The sequence below is a fragment of the Miniopterus natalensis genome, chromosome 3 (genome assembly GCF_054644295.1).
Source record: "Miniopterus natalensis isolate mMinNat1 chromosome 3, mMinNat1.hap1, whole genome shotgun sequence".
NCBI classification, from domain to species: domain Eukaryota; kingdom Metazoa; phylum Chordata; class Mammalia; order Chiroptera; family Miniopteridae; genus Miniopterus; species Miniopterus natalensis.
Genome location: NC_142083.1, coordinates 55,026,445 through 55,044,775, shown reverse-complemented (window position 1 = coordinate 55,044,775; position 18,331 = coordinate 55,026,445). Strand labels below are relative to the sequence as shown.

The window sequence follows — 18,331 nt, the reverse complement described above, 5'->3', positions numbered from 1 at the left end:
ACCAGCACATCGGTACCTTCACTGGTGGACCCAATCTCATAAACGGTAAGCTGTCTGACCCCAAACCACATGGCTGTTTGTCCCCCATTACACTGTATCTCTTAGTTTGTTCTGTTATAGAATTAGATTTGTTCAAAACACCATTAGGTGACATATTTATGCTGTCTTTATATTGTGTTTTGAGAAATTAGCACCAAACAAGGTCAGAATCAGGAGTTTGGGCAGATCTGAAAGGTCTGAGGACGATCGTGCATAAGAGCAAACACGGCTGCTTGGGCAGGAGGCTGGCTCACAGAGGAGAAAACGTGCACTGCCCTTGGCCTGGAGGGGACGGAAGGGCAGACCGGGGCCACTTCCCAAAGAGGTCAGAAACTGGGGCTAGAAACCTGGAGAAGAGCCAGGTCACAAATAAGAAAACCACTGGTGAGAAGTACCTTCATATTCACAGGAAGGGACTCCTAACGTGTTTCCTGCTTATAGCCAGAAATGGGGTGAAAGCACAGGCACTAAGTACAGACAACTGTTACCTGCCTCAGTGACGGCGGGGAGGGGCCCGGGACCAGGATGTCTCGGAAGGTCACCTTCGGCAAAAATTCTTGCTTCTATAAATCAGGCTGCAGAAAGAAACTGGGTAGTGTGCCATGTGAAACACATCAACCAGTGGTTTCTTACTGGTCACTGTCAAGAACAATATACTTGTGGTGAAGGATCATTACCTCACCACGTGAGACTTGTGCACTGGAACAAATGTCTGTGACGTCCTTGTGCCAAGTGTGCTAAAAGGCTGAGGGTCCTGGACAGTGCACAGAAGCACTTGGCCTCAGGCTATAATGGTTTAAAAAATGAGATTGTCAGATGTGATGAACGTTGTATCTCGCTGCTGTCAGCTACTGAAACTTAAAGATCTGTGTGACAATTTTCATAGCTTTCAACAAAAGACCATAAAGGTACAGTGTCTCACATCCATGTGATGACAGTCTTAGGTTAAACAAGATAATTATTTCCTCTGCTGCTATGTGTGTGACTAGTAAGAACCAGAAGGAAATATAATAGAGAAGACTGGTTTAGTAAATTTTTCTAAGTGACATACTTGATTATGTCACTCGCTGGCACAAAATCTTTCAAATGCTTCCCAAGAATAACATCAAAACAAAACCCAAACATTGTAGCATGAGGCCTTTCGTGATCTGGGACACTGTTACAGCTCCAGAAAAAAATAAAAACTTTTTGGTCATGCCAAGTGGCTGCCAGATCCCTAATCCCTGTCTTCTCCACTGCTCCCTTTGCCTGGAGAGCCCCTTCCCTAGCTCTCTGCCTGACAAACCTGTCCTACTCACCTTCTCTTGCAAGACTCTGCTCCAATCTCCCGCCTCAGGGAAGCTTTCTCTGATCCCGCCCCACCCAACTTCGTTCTTGAACCACAGCGCTCACCCTGAGGATCGGCTCATGTATCTCCTCTTCAACCAGGCTGTGCATACTGAAGGCTGGCGTCAGAACTTTCGCGCTGTGCTCCCAACACTTACAACCCTGCCTGACATTTGGTAACTATTCAAGAAATGTCTGCCGAAGTGAACTGCTAAGTATGATTTTAAGTTTTCATATACAAATACTTAAAGAACTGAAGTGACCTAAATTGTATTGAAATGACAAGTATAAAATTTTTTTTAAAAAATTTAGTTAAGAAATTTTAACTGTAATATTAAATAATGATAAATTTGAATTACTGCTTGCCTGGTGTTTTTGTACAAACAAGCTTCTATTTATTCCCACAAGAACACTGCAAGTAGGTTACACTTTACAGCCGAATAAGCTCAGAGAGTGTGAATAACCGCTAAGGTCACACAGTCGAGCCACGATTCAAACCTCTGGCTGTCATACCACCTTCTATTTCAATTTGTGAGAATGCTTGGTAGGCAGAGAAAGGTGTCCTATGAAGATAAGCTTTGGCGACTACTGTCACATCTGAGCTACGGCTGCAATTTGTGCATGAAATTCTAAACTCAAATTCTACACAAGTTCTTCTGACTTATCCGCAAAGAGACAATGATCTTCTATTTAGTTCTGTTATCAGTTCTGGTAAAAGAAGACCTTCAAAAGCAAAGTTTGGTTTGATTTTTAGAATCCTGTTTTATGATTTTTTTTTTTTTTTTAAAGAATGTGCACAACTCAAGGCTGAGTGAAGAATGACTTACTGGGATATTGAAACTAATCCTAAAATGTAATGAGTGACAGGACTGAGGAAGAGGGAAAACAAGAGGCTGAGAGCCATGGATTCTATAACGGAAGCCACAGGAGAGTGGCAGCGAGCGCCGGGATCAAATCCCTCCACCTCTTCGTTCCCAGATTTCCATTTCCCATTTTAAATGACCATAGATAGCATCATATTTTCTCCACAGAAAAATACCAACAAGAAAAAGGTGATACTGCATATTTTGGCTCTCCAAAAAGGGTCCTCCCAAAGCAGGATTTTTACTGTCCTTGTTAATAAGAAGAGTCTTAAGGTTAGGAAGCAATGTAACCAACCCTTGATCAATGGCTGTTGTAATTTCAGGCCTCATCAACCAGGCTCCTTATTCTTATAGCAGCTTCTCCTAAAGGCTCCTCCAGATTAAGCCAATTAATTGTGAAAAGATTCACATAGCTCCCTTGTGGCTTCCTAGCATTCATTGCAGAAATGATGAGAATTACCATTTGAAAATAAAACCATTCCGGACTCTTGAACCTTTGCTGTAGAACCTTTTCACCCCTAATCCACGGGGAAACCATTCAGACGGCAGGAATATTTTTAGACGATGCCAAGAACTGAAAAGTGCTAGCCTGTCATTTTGAATTATCCAAATAAAGCACGACCGACAGTTAAAATCCTCTCCGGTTGTATCTGTTAAAGGCTGTTTAAAACCCAAGGTTACTCAGGGAAGATCAGAACTGATAACTCATTTCTTCTTTTGCCTAAAAAAAAATTTTTTTTAAATAAAATTATCAGGCCCTCAAGTTAAGTCTGTATGGCCTTCAATTCCAATTTTAACACATTTAGTCTCCAACAGAACCACGGGAAAATGAATCCAAAGTTAGAACATTTCTTTAAGAAACACAACATAAATCAATGGCATATATGGAAATGTCTGTACCTTTCAAAACTGCATCCACTGAGTCAGGTATTCTAATTTCATTAAGTGTCTATAAACCCAGAGAACATATTTCCCAATTCAGGCAAACCCTATGTGAATTTCAGTGCAATGGGTGTGCACTAACATGGTAATTATCAGGATACTTCATGGGAGAGCTAGTTACAAGCCGCAGCCTGATCCACAGCGCCACAGTGCCCATAACCCTCCGTGAGACTAGAGAAGCAGTCGAGTCCATAAGAGCAAGTGTGTCTGTTTTGCCCACACCAAACTCTCAGTGCCTAACAAAGCATTTGCACATAGTGGATAGTAAATAAACATTTTATTAATAAATGAAGAAGAATAACAGCTACCACTTATTAAGTATTTCTATGTGTCAGCCACTGTGCCAACCACATTACCCTCACCCTTCACAATGGCCCAACCAGGCAGGATTAATATCCTCATTTTACAGGTGAGGAAACAGCTCAATACAGGTTCAATAATATGAATAATATTTATTATTACTATCAAGTACTAGAACTGAGACTTGAACGAAAGACGCTGTGATTTCAAAGTTCTGGCTCTAAGTTAAATGTTAAATGTTAAGTGAGTGCTGTGGTATATAATATTGCTATTCTGTTTAACATAAAGATTAGTCTCTTTAGAAGAAAAATTAATGCCCAATACTATGTAATGTTTGTTTCTGTTGAAACTGTCAAAACAGTTACATCTATGACATTCTATTTTATTCAAGTTGATACTAGTCTACAAGGAACTGATCAGGGGCTAAGGAACGCCTATCAACGCCTCTAATCCAGGCATCTAAAAATCAGCCAAGAAATATGATCGTTGGTGACTAGGAGTTAAAGATGCCAAAAGTTCTTTAATGATGACCTATTATACTATCCTGATATGCAATATAATATAAATCTATTACGATGTTAAAGCAGAAACAAATACAATTAATTTTAGCCTAGCAAAAATGTATGTCGAAACTCTGCTACTACACTCAAAGGCACATTTCACAGTGCTTCAAACAAGGAAAAGGGTGGATTTGGGAGACGGTGTTGTTTTTATTTATACTGACAAGGATGTTATGTACGTTTAACTTTAGAAGTTTGTTATGGAGGAAACAAAGAGGGCACTGCAGAAGGCACACCGTGAACCTTGCCGCACAGTGTACAGGTGACAGGTAGCGAGGACATGGAGAGGGTACACAGAGGCAGCAGATGCAAACGCCGTTCTCAAGCAAAGCGTCGTGGTCCTCCTGAGGGAGGCAAGGACGCTTCAGTAACATCACCCTGAAGAAAAGTCATTTAAGTGAGTAACCAAGCAGAGTGTTTCGCATACAGGCTTCTCTCTCTCTATATTTACGTATATGTTTTAGCCATTTTCTCCTTCCCCTCATCAGCATCTGTAACCCTGTGGAGACGGTGGCATTTAAAAAGACACAGCAGGTGGTTAACAAATAGGAGCAGTTGAAAGGGATTTAAGCTGAAGCTTCATAGGACGGTAAGGCACTGCTGCTTCAGCTGGAGAATGATTCCAGGTTAGAACAGCCAGAAACAGCCTCATTTAATCAGCTGGGACTCTTCTTTTCAAAAAAGATCAAACAACCTACAGAAGCCATATTTCGTTTGTAAAGAGTAGATGGCCACAATAAGCGTCATTAGGAATAGTGTTCAAATAAAAAATTAACTGCTAAGGCTAAACATAATTTTAGCTTTGCATAGAAGATCTCGTCAAAGTACAAAGCAGGACACTTAAGAAGCCCATTCACTTTAGTCACGGAATATTATGAACGCAGTCCTGGGGTGGGCAGTCGTAAATTGCTTTAAGCCTTAAGTGCCGTGCTCAGCAGAATAAAGGTGCATGAGCCTATGCAATCTCACGTTACAAAAAGACAGTGCTCCTGGATTACCCCAAATGCCAAAACAGTTTATATGAAGAAAATACCATGATTTTCAAAGCCTGGAACTCTCTGTAGCTAACCGCTCATTATTTTTAAAAATGTTATCGTTAGAGTAAAAAAAACTAGAGAAAGAATACATAGAATAGATAAATGCAGTATTTCAATTTCCAAGATTTCCTAAAGTTTGCCATTTTTTAGTGGAGAGCAGTAATTAAATTCTATATCTAAATGACTCAGTTTTCAACACCTTATTTCCTTGCTGACTCTAAATGGCCCGAAAGAGCATCTGCTCACCGATGGCTCCTCTTTAGCCAACAAATCTGAGGAACTTAGAATGCTACGCTTCGAATTAAGTCTGCAAGCACAAACGAAGTCCAACAAATCATGCTATTGCTGTTTGCTCCAATCTTGGCGCTCTGTTGGGCCCTAGATGTTTTGTTTTCTCTAAAAGCCTAGGAAAAGAAGGTATACGGGCTACATCTGACAGGTACTCTTCCCTTCTTTGCGTGGGCCAGCAGAGCTGCTGCTTTTCCACCAGCTGGTCCTTATTTGCATCCTCGAGAGGTATGTAAATTCGGAATTGAGCACCAGGCCCACTCTAACTATAAAGGGACCACCCCACGGTATATTAAAAGGTTCACATCAATGTATGCAATTTAAATGCACATGCATATAATTAACTAGACACATTACCAGTGTGAGCTGCTAATTTGGAACGAGACACAAAAGACTAGAATATGTGCAGAGGAAAAAAACTTCAAAATTAAAATGACTACATAATGAAAACTGCTTCATGCTGTGTCTACTATTTTCATGTAAACTTAATATAACTGTAAATATATTTTAATGAACAGTAGAAAGAGGCAATTACAGAGAGCAAAGGAGGGCAGTGCAGCAGTGAAACATCATCAGAATAGCTCTTTGCCTCGATATTAAAAGTGCTGCCTGAAGACAAGGGATGAATTATAACTTCATAATTTCAGGGGGAAATGTTTACTTTATGAGAGACACAGACCTATTTGCCAACCTGCTGGCAATGAAAATGGAAGAGTCAAGTGAAAACAGGGAAAGCCTATCTAACCAACAGTAAAGAGAAGAAATCCCAGCTTAATGTTTTGATGTTAAAATATCCTAATATTAGCTTTTTCTTCTTTCACTAAAACCCCTCTGTATTCCCATACAGACTTCCCTAGCGCGTGAATAGGTTCTTGATATTCTTAAGTGTCAAAAATCACTATAGGTATAATAACCAAAAATATATGAAAATTTGGAAATCTTTTAAGTACTGTATATATCTCAGAGCAGCTGAAAAACAGATTTGCATTTGTAAAATGAGCGTGATCAATTCCATGACTTAATTATCTTAGAAAAATAATGCAGGGCTTTTGACAGTGATGGATTTGTGCTATTAGTAATAGAATTCAGGTGGGACAGATAAGAGGCTAAGCAGCTGGAAAACATCCGCTGTCTGTTTCCAGGGCAGAGTCTGCGTAGCACTGGGAGTAGGGAGCAGAGGATGTTTTTGTGAAGCAACTGAAAAGTTCAGCCCATAAAATATCCTGCAAGCTCTAATTCATTAAAGACCAATGGATTTTGCTAAATATTGGGAGATAAAAAAAGTCTATCCCACCTTTCAATGGAGACTGAGGCTGGACTGCGGAAGCCAGAGTCACCAGAACAGTTTTACTTAATGCATATCTCCCAGTTTTCACACTGAACAAACAGACAGTTTTCACATAGATCCTACTTAAATGTTAGCTGAACACTTTGGGCTTGGTTAGAAAAAGATGAGTAACAGCAACGGTTACTGACTTTGTTTTATGGTTACAATGTCAATTATAACAAGCCTACTGATTAAGTGGAAATATGGGCTGCCAGACAGATTTTTAAAATCTATTTAAAATGCTATGGGTATAATGTCATTAAGAATTCCAATTACTTAATGATGCAGCTGAATGGCAAACCGCAGTAGACTGCCTGCTTGAGGTGATTCAACCAGTGCATACATCTCCAACTCCTAATAGCGATGCCTTTCCAATCTGACCCACCGTTTGCATGCAACTTGGAGTCACAGAACTATGGCATTTTAGAGCATAAAGGAGTTCTATAAATGATCTAGTGAGAGTCTCCCGATGACATGAAGAAACCAGGGCCAGCCCACGTGGGAAGGTAACACGCCCAGGGAATCTAGCCAGTGAGTTTATTACTCTATCTCTCTACAATGTTGCTTTTCCAGTAATAATTTTAGCAAAATAATACGTGCAGCAATTACGTTACTCAAAATTACTGTTTTCACTTTCATTTACATTTTTCTTTGAATTCTCTTTCCCCAACTTAAAAGTTCTATGGAAAGGCTTAATATCAAAATGGTGTATTAAAGAGTATGAACAAATATTTTAAAATGGACAAAATAATGTTTGCTCTGATATTCCCTTAACATGAGAACAATGAACTAGGCTTGGTTCATTTTAAATACTTTCCCTTAAGTAATTAGAGCCATAACATTTAAGTGACGTTTTCTTTTTTCTTTCTTTAATATATCTCTATTGATTTCAGAGAGAGAAAAGGAGAGGGAGAGAGAGAGATGGAAACATCAATGATGAGAGAGTCATTGATCGAGCCCGCAACCCGGGCATGTGCCCTGACCAGGAATCGAACCCCTATCGCCTGGATCCCAGGTCGATGCTCAACCGCTGAGCCACTCCTGGCCGAGCTTTTTTGTTTGTTTGTTTTATTTTTTTACTCATTCTCTTCAACCAAGGTGAAGCGAAACAGATTTTTCAGTTCACATCCCTTCTACCTATTTCTAATCATTTTAATCCAAAGGTAAATTTTGCTAATTTCAGAAGAAATATTTTTAAAACATAAAAACCAAAGGACGTGACTTGCTGAATCAGATTCAGAAAAGCTGTCCAGGGAATAATCTTTTAATTCCAAAATTTATTTACCAAAATTTACTGAAGAGCAAAAAACTGGAATGTTGATATCAAAGAGTATTAACTGTGATTCCCTGGCTCCATTTTGACATAAACCCAATCATGTGAGTGGGGTTCCTATGTGATATGCCCCTTTCATCAAATACTTAAGCCTATTAACAAATGCTTTGATGTTATTTGGTCCAAGGAGATTTCCACTAATTGCCTTGTGTTTTAACAGTACCAAATACATATAACAATTGTTTATTATAAAAATGACTAGAAAGCAGTTGCTGTGTGCCTCGCATCAGCCCTGTCAGTATTGGGATGCTCAGAGAAAGGTCTATCAGTCTATGTGATTATGCAGAAACAGGACTACAAAACAGACCCCTTCCCAGTGCAAAGAAAGGCACACTCATTCTGTGCTGTTAAATATGTAACAGTGGTTCTGGCTATTGGTGTTACATATGAGGCTTAAAATGCACAGCTATTTTCAAAGTTCACTGATCTTCTTACCATCAAAGAACAAAGTGAAAGAGAAGAGCTCAAGCCATAATTATGTTGGAAGCTTCTGGGGGTAGAAAACATATCTATCTTAGAACCCCCCACAGCATCTGCTGCAGCTCTGACATGTAACTAGCATTTAATAGATGTTTACTGATTGTTCATGACAGGATATTAAGGCTCACCACAGTGATTAAAATAAATTCTAAAACTGCAACAGTTTACTTGAATAAATGAGACACCGTGTGGTGAAACAGAAATAACTAGATTTGGAACCAGACAGCCTAGGGTTCAAACCTGGTCTGACACTAACCAGCTGTGTTACCTTAAGCAAGTTACTGAATCTCTGAGTTTCTGGCTTCTTGTCTGTAAAGTCAGGGTTATGAATAACATCTGCTTTGCGGAGACGTTAGGATAAAATGAAATGCTGTACAGATCACCTAGCACGGTGTCTGGAATAAAAGAGTGCTCAATGAGCACAGCCAGGGTGCTATATTTATGAACTTAAAAAAATAAGCATCAGAGTACTCATTATTTAAATTTTTAGTGTTCCTTTTCAAGCTGTATGCACCTCGACACACTCCTATGATGACATATACTTATTAAATCAAAGACTCATGGATGTGCTCCAGAGCAGATTAAATAACTATGATAATCAAAACATGAGAACTACTGGATGCAAAAGAACAAAGTTCTTTTCTAAAAAAAAAAAAAAAAAAAATTCTGCCTATTTATTAATCAGTTATAAAATATTTGCACAGATGCATTCTGTACTTATTAAAAACACATTTTCTACACTCCTTTGTAGTATGAGCCCATTATGCCTTACCAGTAACTTCCAGTGGAGGAAGGCATATTGCATCCAAAAAGCAACATGTGGTGGACAGTATCCATGCTGGCATGAGGTTTGAAGTCAACTGTTAAGAGAAAATAATACATGAATGTGGATACAAGTTACACTTCTGTGCACAAATGTCACAAGAGACGATTCAATAATTCAAGTAGCTGTATTACAAGATGTTTTGATACTGTTAGGATAGAATGGCCTGGCTGCATATACTGTCTTATTCCTTAAGATGAACATGATTTGATCATTTAATTTAGTACAATAGTAAACTATTACGTAACAAAAAGAAAATAATTAATTAGTAGGCTGAAACTACACATCTACCCATGCACACTTTTCAACAGAAGACGCCTTTTAAAGTGATGGGAGCATTATGTGGGTATAAAATGAAAGCCTCAGGCTATGGATTTACAATATATTTCCTTCCAGATTTCAGCAGAGTGCTGAATACCATAAAAACACTGCACAACACTGCACAAAATAGAAACCACAGTGAGTGGTCAAACAGGAGCAAAAGGATTCATAATACAAGCTTATTACCACCTTAGAATAACAGTAGCCACTAGGATGTGGTCTGGAAAAACAATTTACTAGAAAACTGGAAAACATATCTTTACAAAACTACAGAAATTACTGTCCAGGATGAGCGCTGTGCACTTGTTATAAAGGGATACTGAAACTTACACAAGGTCCTTTCTCTTTTTCTCCTAACAATAGTGGTTGAAAGACATTAAAACAAACAAAAATCAGTTCAGAGGTAAAACAAAGAAAAAAATCAAAGCTAAGTGTATTATTATGTAAGATCAATATTGAGCATGAGCTCCCTTTGCTGTTTTGGGTTTGGCGCATCTTCTTTTGTCTACTCTCAAAATACTGTCCTTAGGGGCGGTTTACAAGTCACCTTTACACATGGAAATGCTAACTAGCCTAACATGATTTTCAGTCTCAAGTGTGTGTAAAACTGCATCTTTTAGCTCTTTTTGTCTGCTTGATAAAATTAATAAAGCATCATTTAGTGCTAAAATATGTGTCCGAGACATGAGTATTTAAAATAAAATATGTTCTACTATAGCACCATGACTTGCAAAGTGTGGCTGATCAGAAAACACAGGCCACCTACTCTGAGACATCTTAACAACTTTCAGGGAAAATAAAAAGCCTTTCATTCACTGCACTGAAAATAAGACTTTAAAGCCTAAAAAAACCCCACATCTTGAGATTTTTGTACCACCATTTAAAAAGCTAACAGAGGATGGCTGGAAAATGGACCTGACGTAACCTGAGGCCTTGGTTTCTACTACGAAAGAACACAATCAGCCTAAGAGGCTGAAGAAGATATTTGGAAGGATCAACTGGAAGTTACCACAGTTCGCAAATCATAGAAAATCATATTGTTGCCAAGTCTTAGTTTGTTAGCAAGAGAAACAGGAGGGAGAAGAGGGATTCTATCTCACAGACACTCTCACGGAGGGCAGGACCTCCTTCCTCTCCCCCGCAGTCCTCCCAGGGGATCATTCCCCGCAGAAGGGAACTGAAAAAGCCCTGAGGTGGGAGCATCTGGTCTTTATTTGTCTTTTATCCACCTTAAATCTGTTTTGGTATGGGATACACTTTATGTTACATTCATTTGTCAATGGCTTATATCACTCCATGGGCATCTATAACTTTTTGATCCAGCTGTATCCACCTTCCAGTCTTTTTTTTTAGTTTCTCTGTGCCCATCCAGGAGGGGTTTGTCCAACGAGGCAAACTCCTCCGCTTTTCAGAACCCACAGAGATGATCACACGGCTCCCATCCCCCTCCAGTTCTTTTATTATGGGTGAATTACATCAACAGATTTCCTAAAATTGAATTATTCTGGGAATTTCTGCTGTGAACCAACATGACCAAGTGTATTTTATCAAGAATTAAATTCATAAAGATATATGTACCCCTGTGTTTAATGTACCATTATTTACAATAGCCAAGACACAGAAACAGCCTAAGTGTCCACTGACAAATGACTGAATACAAAAGATGTGTGTGTGTGGGGGGGGGGGGGGGTGTATGTGTATGTGTATAACACAATACTACTTAGCCATAAAATAAGATGAAATATTGCTATCTGCAACAACATGGATGGATCTTGAAGGTATTATGCTAAGTGAAATAAGTCAGGTGGAGATGGAAAAAAGCTGTATCATTTCACTTACATGTGGAACAAAACAAAAAGTAACAAACTAACAGAACAAACTACTTGATACAGACAACAGAGCGGTAGTTACCAGAGGGGAAGGGGGCAGGGAGAGGGCAACCCAGGCGTATGGGGGGCCAAATTATGGTAAAAGAAATAAACTAGACTTCAGGTAGCGAGCATGCAATAGAGTACACAGATGCTGAAATATAATCTTATATACCCCAAAATTATATAATGTTATTAATCAATGTTACCACAATAGATTTAATTTTTTAAAAACCTATTGGATGCAAAACAATGTGAGTTTGAGGTGTCAGCTAAAAATTCAGAACAAACTAACTGAACAAACCAATTGGAAATATCCTGCAGAATACTAGAATTGTGTAACTCTTATTCAAGAAAGAAGAGAACGGAATATTTGGAAATCACTCAAAAATTGAACTTTGAAGCCAGGAGGGTGGGCAAAAGCACCAAAAATGAAAGTAGAACCACAGAGAAGGCTCAGGACAAGTTTTAGAGAAAGCTCTGAGCTGTCAGGATCCGTGCAGGAGACCCCACAGTTTCTTTTTTATATTAATGCACTGTGAAGTGCAACATTTTGAAAAAGGAGTAGGCTACCATTAAATTTCTAAAATAAAATCTTACTAAGCAAAAGGCTCAGGTAAGAACAGAGAGAGGAGACCTGTTGAGAGAGGAATAGATCATGAAGACAATATATAATCTCTGTGGCTTTTCATTAGGAAGGAAAGTTGAATGTTTTGCCTGAGCCCCTGCTTATGCAAGGTGATCTTCCAATTGTCCAATGTAAAGTAAAGGGCAAAAATTATTCAAAGTGTAACTTCTCTCACTATTCTCTGATTTTTTTGTCTCCTTCTGACATACTATTTTAGAAACTGCTTACTAGACACGTGTTTAAGTTTAGTTTCTATAATGAGAAACGTAGGGTTCAGAACAAACCACCCCAAGATGTGCCTCAGTGGTATGGGGATTATTTTAAGCTAAAGGCAACTGAGACCCTACAGGCTCAAAGAAACTTCGGCTCCCCTCCCTTAACTATCTAGAATTTTAATTAGGAGCCTGGCACATGATGAGCGTTATCACCGGAAATGACTTTTTGCCTATGTATATCGCAGTGGAAACTAATAATTGCTAAGCATGTGGTCTCCCTGCAGTTACCTTCTGAAGCCCCAAGTTGCATTACCTTGTTCCTAGCTCAGAATGTCTTATACAACCATTTTCCCTTTCTGTCTATGAACCTCTCATGTATGTAGGGTCTCTGACTCTATATATGGGAGATATATATATAGATATATATATATATCTATATATATATGTAATTAAATTTGGTTATTTTCTCCTGTTAACCTGTCTCATGTCTATTTGATTATTAGATCAGCCAAAAAAAACCCACTTGAGAGTAAAGTTCTGCCTCCTCCACAGAAGTGGATCAATATCTTTAAGTGGTAGTAAAAGAAAATTCCTCAGAATTCCCTTTCATAAACACTGACTCGTACATTCTTTCAGAAACTCAAGATCTAATTTAAATGCTAAGTAAATTATTAGCACAAAGTGCAAACAAGCACCTGAACAACTTTTTCATATCCTAAGGAAAAGAGTATACTGAAATACTTGTATTGTTATAGCTCAAAGTACACTTCATTGCAAGTTGAAATGAGAAAGACCTCCAGCAAAAAGATTGTCACATCAAAATGTGAATCTAAAACAAACAGCAGATACCATAAAATCAAGCAGGACTTAAGACAATTTCACTGAATGGCCTGCCACCAGTGGTGGGCGGAGTCAGCTGGGAGAAGACTGGCTGCCAGGCTCATTGCTGGGCTTGCTCCAGTCCTACTGACTACGCCTGACTGTGCAAAACAAGGCCCCACCCGGTAAATAAATAACAATGAGGTCCACTCAGCAGGCTGGAGATTCCAACGCTACACAAAACAGAATATGGAAAGATAGTTTAAAATCACATCTTAAAAGAAATCCCCCCTTCTTTCTTTTTCTCCCATCGTACAGCAAATAAATAAAATATCCAAGGGGAAGCAACTAGAGGCTAATACTGAAAACAACTGCATCTGAGTGTGCGGTTCTGACAGGCAGGATAAACAAAGGCAGCCTCAGGATGGCCACACAGGCAAAAACACAGCCTTGTGAGCAACCACGGGAACGTTGTATCTGATGGGACTAAAACGGCCACTGACACTTCTAACTCAATAATAAGATGACCGTTGCTTAAGCGGAAATGGTACTTCCGTCTCAAAGGGTGTTAACAGTTCAGAATGCCTGATGCAGAAGATCAGGGGACATTTCATAGGCAGATAACTGTGACTTAAGTCCTGGGACCCAAAATCTTCTGAAGGACTAAAACTCCAGAAATAGTGACTCATGCATATTAATTAAGAAAATATGATGACACACAGTGCATAGGTTGAAGGATTTATTAATGCCATCTGAAATGAAAGACCTGAGAGTATGTGTGTGGGCGACACACTGAGCATGGAGATAACTAGGTCTGTTTTCTGGAGTTCTAAGCAAAATGTGTTCTAACTGCATGAGGTTGTTGGGGATTTATGGCCTCTTTTAGCTAACATCAGACTACAATCAGGGCCATAAAATACACTAAGAATGTGAGACTAAGACAGAATTTCATTTAGCACTTGGCTTTCTATTTTCCTTTCCAAGATGATATCCGGGTTTGCATGTCAAATTTTGACACATCTGTCAGACCCAGGACGTAGAAAGACTTTAAAGAACACCTATAGCCAAGGGGAGGAAAGAGAGATTAAGGAGATATCCATGCACACATAACCAACCCTAAATTACTACTGACCATGGGAGGAACACCCTCTGTAGCTAAAGATATGCACTAAAGGAGTACTACAGGCTATGGATAATTAACCTTTTGAATAGAAAAGAACTGATTTTCAAGTGCAAGTTTGGGTCTCCAGAACTTAATAGGCATTCTAGATTTGCTGTCTGTATATATCATTAGAGATAATTATTGCTAACTCTGTTTCTTTTTTCCTCCAAGTGTAACCATATTACACACAATAAACAGTTTGTTTTGCATACTGTCAGTATTTTTACATGTTACTAAACAATTTTTGTCAACAGTACTTTTCACTTGGTTCTGTGCATCAGTATTACCTTGCTCAAAATACAGCTGCCCAGGGTCCACGCTACATCAGTCCTGCCCCTTCCTTCAGAATATGTCATTTACCTCTCCAGGCAAGTGTATCTTTGAAAAGTTTCACAGATGAGTAACAGGTGACTCTGACTACAATTAACATTTTCAGTGGCTGAATATATTGTACTGTATGAGCATATTGAGAGTTCAGCTAATTCATCTTAGTTAACCTGGATTGCCTCGCTCTTTTAAATGTATAGGACAAATAGTAAAAACAAGGTTTCTTTTAAAATAAATATGTAAAAAGAGTTTCCGAAGGTAAAAATTAGTTGACTCTTTAGAATTATTTCAATACTGAGAGAACAGAGAGATGTAAGGTTCAAGAAACAATAATGTAAAGGAGTTGTCATAATGGAAAAACCATTACAGGCCCCCAAATTTTAGTATCACTCACATAAATAGTTCTTTATTTCCAAAAAATAAAGATTATACTTCGACAACCGTTCATAGGAACTGAAGATAATGCTCTAAATTGTAACTTAAATGTAGGATATGATCAACCATAATGTGCATCATCTTGCAGCTGAGCCAAAAGGATCAGAAAAATGTAAGGCTCACAGCAGTACAGTCCATTTGGCAGCATGCTAGAAACCCACAGCAATGGCAGATTAGATTATCTTCTGCCAGCTTCCGCACACCCATAAAGCAATTCTACACTAACACAAAGGCCTTCTGCTTGAGCATTTTAATCAGAAAATTTAATAGAGAAATTGTCATTAACTCTCACTAGCATGGACAATGATATACAATTCAGAAAGCATCCTTAATGTGGTTTATAAGGACTTTAAACTACTGTTGCCAAATTATCCAAGAAATAAGATACCTGAGCGGGCCCACAAATCGAACACAAGTTAAAAATGAAATAACCCTCACCTCCAAATAAAAGAATTTTAGCACAAAAAAAGAATTCAACTTCTAGATGATATACCGTTTAAAACTGAACTTATTGGTATATGCCAGAACCAACTACATAAATCAATAAATACACTTTATCAGCCAGGCTATGCAAGATAAAATAGCATAAGCTTCATTAAGCTCAGTTTTTTAATGTCACTCCTACAACAGTCCCCAATTAATTTCCTCCCGAATCAAATCCATATCCTTCCTCTTGCCTTTCCAGGTCATGCGTGACACTGTGCCAGTCTGCTGGCCACCAGGTTTCTAATACAACAGCCTGCAACTCCACGCTGCACTCGCATCTGACAGCCCCCCTCACTAACAGCCAGAAGCACTAACATTTCCTGAGGGCTTGCCCTCTGCCAGGCTCATTTACTTCTCACAACGCCCACAGGAGCCTGGTCTCTTTTCCCCCACACAGACGAGCCTGAGGCGAGAGGGGCCGAGGAACTTGTCCTGGGCCACGCAGCTTAGCAAGGAGCAAGGCCCACACTCCTGCCCAGCAGGCTCCTTCACTGCTCACACCATTGGCCACTGGAATATTGTCCTCCCCTCTGCAGATCCAAAGAGACCGCCTTCCCTCCTTCCCTGACCCAGATCAAATCTTGCCTATTTCTCTCAGGAAATCTTCCCTGACCAAAAACATTCATATTGATCTTTAGAGAAGTTCCCCCACTGAAATAGCTGAAATGGCTAGTTCAGTATGACTGTCAAAGTGCCACACACCCCTTGCCACTGCAGGACATTTACACATCAATTCTGGCTCAGACCCAGGCTCTCTGGATTGGCCATTTTACTGGGGGTGTGGGGTTGGGGGTGGCATTTTGATATTACTGCATTAAAACAACTTTGTCCACATGTCAGTTACTTTTTTATACATACATATATATATTTTTACTGACATGTAATTGACATATAACATTATAATTGTTTAAGGTGTACAATATAACGATTCGATATTTGTATATATTATGAAATCATCAGCATAATAAGTCTAGTTAACATCCATCAGTTACATTTTGATAATCTCTAGATGTATATATTTTTTTGTATTGATTTCAGGGAGAGGAAAGGAGAGAGAGATAGAAACATCAATGATGAGAGAGTCATTGATGGGCTGCCTCCTGCACGCCCCCAAATGGGGATTGAGCCCACAACCCGGGCATGTGCCCTGACCAGGAATCGAACCCCGATCGCCTGGATCCTAGGTCGATGCTCAACCGCAGAGCCACGCTTGGCCGGGCTAGATGTATCTTAAAAGACATTCCTAAATCTCAGCATTATAAAATATAATAAAATGATTCCTACTCCTCTCCCCTCCTTTTTTATTACTTGAGAAAACCCTGAGGTTTGTTGGGGCTCATGCTCAAAACATGGGCATTTGGGTGACCAAAGGACAGAGGACTTTTAAGAAATACTCTGAGCCAGGGTCCATAGCAGCAGCTTCTTCTCCATGATTATCACCGAGCAAGTTAGGTTTTGTGCACTCATCAGAGACCCTGGTACAGAGTATTTTATCTGTGCTATCTCAGCTCTCCCCAGGTGGCTTTCACTCAGGAACCAGAACAGCTTCCCAGGGTGCCTGCGAGAAGGTACCCAATGGTCATGTGGAGACAGAGACTGTTCATGCTGGACGAAATCCCAGTTGAGAGAGAAGGGAAAGGGTATGCAGTCAACTAATTGGAAGCAAAAAGGCGACAGAGGGATTGCTTACCGATGGGGATTGATGCACATGTTAGCACACAGGCACACACACACACTTTCATTAACTGCTGTCAAAGCCATAAAATGTGGATATATGAGAATTGTAACTGTGCCAGACCTTGATCTTTACAGTCACACTATGTAGTAACCCATAAACATGATGAAAAATTAGGTTGTTCCAGCAGTTTCTGAAGTATCCCAGCATCACCTTACCATGTGCTTTGTTTAAGAAAGGTCACATTTGGAAATATTCACGTCTAACTGTGCAATGCTGGAGTAGAAATTGTTCTACATTCAAGAGAGGAGCCCAAGAAAACGAAAAGCAATGACTCATTAGATTAATTTCATCTGTTTCTAAATTCAGTGGCTTCTATCTCATTTGGATAGTGCAGTTTGATAGATAGGGACCTGCCATCACTCACTCAGGAAAAGACACATTTATTTACTGGTCATCCATGTGAAGGAAAGCAAGCAATGAAGATGACAGTCAAATTTCTTGGCTGAATGGGCTGCTGTCAGGGCCAATTCCTCTGAGTGTCTGTAAAACACCTTTTAGACAGCATCACAGTTCAGTGCTCAAATGCAGATTTTATCAGACCTTTACCCATCCCAATTCTAGGATTTCTTAGTAAATTAATAAACAAAAGCAATGATCTAGGGAGAGCTATTATTTTTTTCAAAATATAAAAAACACACTTATCTTCAGACTAGTATTTCCCTAAATACCTACTTTAATTCACGTTTAATAATTCAATACGGACAAACACAGCAAATGTTGTGCATGCTCATAGGTGAACATAACAGGCATATAGGCACAGATAAATTCCATGACAAATGTGATGTGTTTTCTCAAAATTAAGAAGTATGGGTATCGAAAACAAGTTACCTAATTAGTCACCCAAGCATAAAGCCCAATTTGTGATTTATTCAAATGCAACTCTGGCTTTTAACACCATCCAGAGACTGTGCTTTAGCCCTAACAAGTCATCTGAATTGTACTCTTCCTTTGGTGATTTTTTTTTTTAGAAATCTGAAAAGAAAAACGAGAAAGTCCTTTTCATATGTCCTGGCA

General features: G+C 39.2%; 1 protein-coding gene across 8 annotated transcripts in view; it reads right to left on the bottom strand.

Annotated features, from left to right (window-relative positions):
* PAM (peptidylglycine alpha-amidating monooxygenase) overlaps positions 1-18,331 on the bottom strand; it is a 147,674-nt gene that overhangs the window by 93,597 nt on the left and 35,746 nt on the right. For all 8 annotated transcript variants that reach the window (XM_016221968.2, XM_087815463.1, XM_087815464.1 and 5 more), the window contains exon 4: positions 9,268-9,355. In XM_016221968.2, the coding sequence (XP_016077454.2) occupies positions 9,268-9,355 (88 nt within the window). The remainder of the gene's footprint in view (positions 1-9,267; positions 9,356-18,331) is intronic.